The sequence below is a fragment of the Pinus tabuliformis genome, chromosome 5_1, assembly GCF_031772625.1.
Source record: "Pinus tabuliformis cultivar Carrire ecotype Pingquan chromosome 5_1, CPIR1, whole genome shotgun sequence".
Classification (NCBI taxonomy): domain Eukaryota; kingdom Viridiplantae; phylum Streptophyta; class Pinopsida; order Pinales; family Pinaceae; genus Pinus; species Pinus tabuliformis.
In genome coordinates, this window is record NC_142305.1 from 571,763,390 (window position 1) to 571,770,847 (window position 7,458).

Genomic DNA, 7,458 nt, shown 5'->3' on the forward strand with positions numbered 1-7,458 from the left:
CCAAGCTGGCACCACGGTTTTGTGGACCCTTCAATATTATTGAGAGGATTGGGCCAGTAACCTATCGACTTGCACTGCCTCCGACAATGAAATTCCATGATGTTTTCCATGTGTCATTACTTAAGAAGTATGTTAAATATGTTGATCATGTGATTGACTGGTCTATATTGCAGGTGGAACTAGATGGAGAATTCCAACCGGAGCCTTAGTGTATATTGCAGAAAAATGTGCTCATGCTCCGGAACTGAACAATCACGCAGGTTAAAGTGCAGTGGAAGCACTTTGGGCCCGATGAAGCTACATGGGAGATGTTAGATCATATGTGGGATATGTATCCTTCATTGTTTTTCGATTGAGGCAAAACAATTTTGGTATGGTGTTTTGGTACATATTTGATGATCTTTTGGTGTATGTACATATGTATATGGATGTAAATACCACAATGAGCTGTATTATAAAGCTCCAATAAGTGGTATGGGTGTCATGTCATTATAGTTGTCATGGTGGTTTTCTTTTCTGCAGGGTGATCATTGTAAATACTGCTTCGAGCTATGTTATAAAGCTCCATAGGCAGTATGTTTGTTTTTCAGCAGTTTTGCTGAGGTATAGATGTGGTTGAACACCAAGGACGACGTCCCTCAAGGGGGAGGGTTTTGTAACAACCTTGGTGAAAATTCCATGTAATAAAAGTTAAAAAATAATAACCACCGTTGATGGGACACTTATTCCAAGCTGAATGTTGGGAAGACATCCCAGTGTGGGTGTTCATTTAGTTTATTATGGCTAAGGAAATTAGTAAAGGCAATGCTAAGGCTTTGGAAAGACAAAATGACATTTTTGGCACATTTATTTATGAAAATAATGGAAATTAGGAGAAAAGAAAGGTGAAAGGTCACAAGTTGCATGCGAAGAGGAAAATAAAATAAAATAATGCAAAATGAAGAAAATAGAGGCCTAATTGATAAAAAAAGATTCTAAGGATCAATTGGTACCTTTTGTCAGTCCAGTTTTGGAGCTCTCTCATTATTCTCTCTCTCTCTCACACTTTTGGACACTTAGAATTTTCTTGGAGCACTTTGGCATTGGATCAAGAAAGGCAAAGAAGGCAAGAGGAAAGAAGGATCAAGCAATGAAGAGCAGGATCAAGCAACTACATCAATATTATTTGTAGGTATCGAATTGGATGTGTATTTTTCTTGCTAGATTTGACATGCATGGTATTGCATGTGGTTCTTTTGTTGTTATGGCATGGGTTTTTCCAAGCGTGACAATGTTTTAAGCCTAGCCTTTCCTTTTCCAAATAGCCATGGTGTGATGGGGTTCTCATGTTTGGTTGACCTGGATTTCCGGATGGATTCAAAGCTAAGTGAGGTGGATCTCTGAATGATAGAACACATGGCCTAGTAACCCCTGATCCAGATTGCTTTTGTGTTGCCTAGGTGGGCCTAGGAATCCTTGTCGGTGATTAGCAGGATATACGGTGAAGCCAAGAAGTGGATTGCTCTCCATTGGGCCTAGTAATCCCGAGTTGGGATATGCGGTAAAGCCTAGAGAGTGGGTCTCGATTTACGGCCTAGTGACTCGGTGTGGATTGGGGTAAAACTTGAGAGACTAGGAGAGGAAAATTCCTCAAGTTGTAGGTAGAGAAATACGGTGGCATACATGCTTAATTGGCCTAGTGATCTTGTGAAGATTATGGTAAAGCCTATTATTACATGTTCATTGTATTGACATAGTGATCCAGGATGGATTACGGTAAAGCCTGACTTCCATTGATGAGGGTGAGGTGGTTTAGCCTTGAGATGCCTTGGTTGGTTCTTTTAGTTTGAGTCCCACATTCATGCTTGGAATATGGCACGGGGGTGAATGTCTGAAGAGAGATTTGGCTCAGCCATTCTATGGTCGGGTGGAACGTGGTAGTCCCATCTTGGGTTTGGATTTTGCATCATCAATATGAGGTTATTTCTCCTTGTATTTCTATGAGTATTATACTGGTTTATATGTGGATCATATGGCTGTGATTTCCTTGGTATTTCTGTTGCTATTATGTTGGTTATGTATATGTTTTATGACAATGGCTATGTATGGCTCTCATCATGTTTTTACTTGTAAATGAATGAACAATGTATCTATGACCTAATAGATGATAATGCAAAAAATGATATAAGGGAACAATGCTTCATAGCGATTTTCAGATAAGTATGAGACCCCTATGCTTAAATTTGTTGTTTACACCTGTAGATTACATATTTGTGATATGTTTGACGAAATGCCTGTCATGGCTAGTAGGGGTTTGGTTAAGGGCTTGTTCAAGTATTTGCATTTGCATCATTGTTTCCTTGTTATCTTTCTATTCTGAAGGTGTCATTCAATTTTGGGCAGTGACCTGGGCTTTGGGCCTGAAAAAATGGCTCAAATCCTGGAGATGCTGGCACAACATTGAGCAAAATAGTCCTTGTACGCTGACATGCCTTGTCATGATAGCGTCCAGAGCCTCCTGGATGTTGTCAAGCCCATATCATGGGAGTGTCTGAGGGTCAATTGGTCTAAAACCTCAGTGGGACCTAGGAGCTAGCTACTTGAGTGGTTGGGATGGCTCCTAGGAGTCCTGTAGCTGATGTTAAAGGCTTGTATATTGTGTTTCCTTCGATTCCACTTCCTTAAGGGAGATATGGAGAGAGAGTGAGGGGGAGAGTAGAGGGGAGAGAGAGAGAGATTAGGGGGGAGACACAAGGAGGTGGGACAAAAAGGGGGAGAGAGGAAAAAACAATGGACTTGAGAAAGAGGAGAGAGAGTGAGGGAGAGAGTAGGGCCAAAGGGAAGAAAGAGAGGTTAATTTTAGACGTAAAGCATAATTTATTTGAGCATGACTACTACTATCAAGAGTTGTACAATGACTACATAGACACACTGTTCACATGGATGTATAGAAGATATACATGTAGAAAATTAGGTTTATGAAGCTAGGTAATCATGCAGTGAGTGCACATTAATGTATATGATGAATGGTTTAGTGGTAAATTATAAGTGACTTCAAAATTGGAATAAATAACCTTTAACTTGGTTATCTTTTTTTAATGTATTTATGTATTTATGGTAAAACTAAAAATTAACAAATTTATTTGTTTATATAAACCAGCGTAGATTCATCTTAACTTCAATAAGATCAAATTTCTTGAAATACAAAAATATTTAATTCTAAAAAATAAATATAAACATGTTAACCTAGTTAATACAGAAATTTATAATAAAAAGATAAACGCGTATTTATGCATATCACTTCACTAATTCAAAAAAATAAATAGACAACGATCGCAAGTCAATGATTCGAAAAATAAAGGGCCATAAGTGTGCTGCGGCAGTATGTCAAAAACCATATCCTACGCACTCTTTGCTGGGGCGATAAAGGTCAAACACATATCCGACGCTCCATCATTGCTCTGAGAGACCACGGTTCGAGGGTTTTAAGTGCAGCAGGGGTTGAGGCCGCGATGGCGATGGCGCGGCTTCTGCGAGAGATCTGCACAAAGCCCACAAGGTTTAAGCGAGAGTCCTCTCATCCAACCCTTGAACTCCGATTCGCAAGGCCGCTGGAAACCCCCATCAAGTCGACCCTGAATTTGTCTTCGGAACAGCAAGAAACCCTTGCTTCAAAGGGATCCGAAAAATGTCTCTTCAACGAAACTCTCAAATTCAGCGGTCGGATTCGAACTTGGGGCGCGGAAATAGGTACTTTGGGATCGCCGTTTGAGATTGATAGGAGACATTTCAGCGTAGACTCAAACAATTTGGATTACAGTAAGGAAGTAGACGAGATCAATGCAAAATTTGCGGAGGCGAGAGAAGAGCTTGAGATGGCAATGGAGTCTAAGGAAACCGTTTATTTTGACGAGGAAGCCGAAACCGCCAGAGACGCTGTGAAACAAACCCTGGAAATGTTCGATGCCCTTCTGGCTAAATTACCCGAAGCCGAAAGAGGGGCTCTACAGAGGTCCATGGGGTTGAAGATGGAACAGCTTAAAGCAGAGCTTTTGCAGTTAAACGAGTAAAATTCTTTCATCCCTGGATGTATTTTTGTTCTTTTGGCAGTTCGGGGGGTTTAATTTGGTATTCAAGGGTGTATAACCATTGATCCTGTATGAATTAATTGATCCGAGTAATTGCTTACGGCGATTTCATTATGCATTCAGCTGATATGTATTTTTAGCGCTGGAATTTTTCTTTATAGAAACAATTTATGCTGCAAGCTCATACCTTTTTTGTTCTTCATGTTAAAGCTTAGGATTATTACTTTGACTTGGTATGCTTTATTTGGGATTAATTTTATCATCCACTCAGATCAGATAGGTTTTTCTGAAATATGTTTGGTAATTGCCATATAGTACGTCTCTCCTATCCGGGATCTCTGTCATTCTCCATTGAACATCGAGTGTTTACCGTCAATCGCTTATGGTTATTGCCAACCTATTTTTTAAATCGAATTTCCAGTGCAAGCAAACATTTGAGAAATGTATGTTGCTCATCCTCGGTTGCGTTCTTGTTACATACCTCACATGCTACTTTCATGGAGGATAGTCAGTGTTCGCTGTTTTAAAGTGACCCCCTATAAGTTATGCAAGCTGTTTCTTGTATTTTTGACTTAAATTTTTCATTGTTCAACTCTGCATTTTGATATAGATATGGTGGAGTTGGTTCTGTGTTAATTTGATATAGGTAGTATCTTTCCTTTTCATCTTCTCACGGATTCTTGGTGCCATATGGTCTCCGTTGTTTTGTCTTTCAATTTCTTTGTTTTTTCACTGCAATGTAATCCATTCACAGTTCTGATATTTCCACTTGATTAGTAACTTTTTGCTTTAGGCTTAATGGAATATCAGCTTTGTGAGAAACCAGGCAGAGGATGATAAGAACAGATTGCTTATTTCTAATAAGCCTAGCCACGGATAGTTTCAAACATTTGCAACTTCACTGTAGATGTTATTCGAAGGCCTTGCATTTGATCAGCATGTGCATATTTGCATTTTAATTGTTCATACACGATTTCTTCCATGGTATGTTTAGGGCAACTGATTTTCTTTTCCACTTTATAGACTCTGCGAGGTTTGATCTATTTTGACGATTGTATGCATTTTTCTTAATGCAAGATTTCATTATCTTTATCCAGAGGTCTACATTTTTATCAGTTATGTTGTTATGTATTCCTTCATTTGTTTGTTCGAAAGTTCAGCCAGACTCCAGAACCATAGCCGTGGATCTAAATTGTTGTTCTTAGTCTTTTTTTCCTTTGATGTAAATGCTGCTTACAGCTGTCCTTTGGCTAAATGCCCATGCTATGAGGGGCATTTCTATGCTATTGAAATTACTCAGGACTGGAACCTGGCCTCGTCCACACCCACTTGGTGTTTTGAACATATGTTGCAGTGCTGATACAAGTCCAATCAACTTGCAACTTGCCACTAGACCAGAAATCTGTGGGCTAGTCTTACAACAGCTGACCTAAAATTTTGATGCTGTGGACCTAAATCCGAATCCTTAATATAATATCAATTGTTCTATTACCATGGAGTAAACATTAGAAGATATCTGAATACTTGTTGGTTTGTCAAGTTCTTTCTGTTGAGTCAACTTCTGCAATAGCAAGATTTTCCTCTCTTATCTTGTCTGGAGTGACGGTTCCTCCATTCTTTCCACAAAGCCTTTCCTGTGATTTCGCAAACAGCTTCTTGAAAACCATAGTACTACATTGTAAGTGTTCCTTGTATTTTCCACATTGTTTTGCAGTTATTCTCAAGGTAGTCAAGTGGATCCTCACTTATCAGTGAGGACTAAAGCTTCTTTGTTTTTTCTCATTTGTTGATTGCTTAATCTGTTAACTATCTGATTGTTCAGATTTTGTATCGGCTGGTTTGTCCATTATACAACACAATAGAATGGCACAACATATAGGTTTGAAATTTAGATTATGTCTTACAAAGGTTGCACGAAATGGGGAAACGGGTACGAGTTTTCGAAACGAGCACAAGTACGAAACGTGACCCCCCAAATTTTGGAAACGGAGAAATGCGAATATATATATATATATATGCACATTTAAGAAATATGTGCAATCATAAAGCATATATGATCCATTCTAATTTATTACATTATGATAAAATTGTCAATTGTCAATGCATAAACTATAAGTCTCTAAATTTACATCACATTTACTCATGAATGATCATATAATGAAAATAGAAATATCCAAAATCAGCCACGAGAAATTTCTAATTTCTTGTCTCGTGCTTGATTGGGAGTCTCCTCCTACATAGTCGAATGACCTTAGTGCTCTTGATTAAATACAAGTTTCATACCCTAGTACCCTACATGCTCTTGATATTTGGGAGTCTCCCTTGCATAGAGAGTTTGGTTCTCTTGATTAAACACAAGTTCCATACCCTAGTACATGATAAAATCCAATGGAAACATTGCAATCCCCCCATTCCTGAAATCCTAAAAAAAAGAGAAGTCTGCTGGATTTTGAGTGAGATCTAAAATTCTACTTTCTCCCTATGAAATCCAATGAGGGCGAAACCACTGTCAAACATCCCGAGTCATTTCATGGTTTTCATCCTTTTACTTTAAGAATTTAACATTACCATTCTTAACATTACCATGAACTGCATATGCCTTAAACTTTTATAACTAGGGCAAAAGTTCACTTTTATAACTTTAGACAGGCATCTAGAAGCAACTAGAAGGCATTAGAAAAACCTAATTAAAAATTAGAAGACAAATTAATAAAATAAATTAAAAAAAGTCAAGTTGCATGTGGAAACGGCGCCGTACGGCCCAGAAACGCGTTTCTGGCCGTACTGGCCACGTTTCCACCTCAAGAAATGTGCCAGTACGGCCAGAAATGCATTTATGGGCCGTACCGTCCGCGTTTCGTTTCCGTTTCCATACGGAAACTCCTCCCCTGCGAGCGTTTCTTGCAACTTAGTGTCTTACGATGATTAAAAGGATTTGAAAAAGACTGAAGGTTGTCTACACATAAGAGTAGGGACATGCCTTATTATCTTTCAGAGATTACCATTGATAAGGACAATTACACGCCATTGGAGAAGTGAATGTTAAATTAAATTTGTTAAATGTTGAAAAAATGCATTTTTATGTTGTCCCTTAGAAACATATTGAATTCGAATAGTTGCTGAAAGAACTTTGAAATGATTCGGGAAAACTGTGAAAGAAGGGAATGTCACAATATCGTCGACATCTATGTATCCATTCACTGAGAATGAAAAATCAAGAACAATCATAGCTATCAACTTTGTAGGAAATCACAGTGCAGATTGTTTGCAGCCAACCAGGATTTAGGGATCTCCTTCAGGCTATAATTGTTGCATAACGGATCAAATTGCCTAGTAACTACATGTTCATAATATCAGCACTTGACATTTCCTAACACAATATACTTTGAAT

The 7,458-nt window shown here is 38.5% G+C and overlaps 1 protein-coding gene across 1 annotated transcript; it reads left to right on the forward strand.

The window, feature by feature from the left end:
• Positions 1-3,354: 3,354 nt before the first annotated feature.
• On the forward strand, positions 3,355-4,173 carry LOC149166124 (embryogenesis-like protein). The gene has a single exon (XM_089432467.1). It carries the CDS (start codon positions 3,492-3,494, stop codon positions 4,047-4,049), a length of 558 nt encoding a protein of 185 aa, XP_089288593.1. The 5' UTR covers positions 3,355-3,491; the 3' UTR covers positions 4,050-4,173.
• The last annotated feature ends 3,285 nt before the right edge of the window (positions 4,174-7,458 follow it).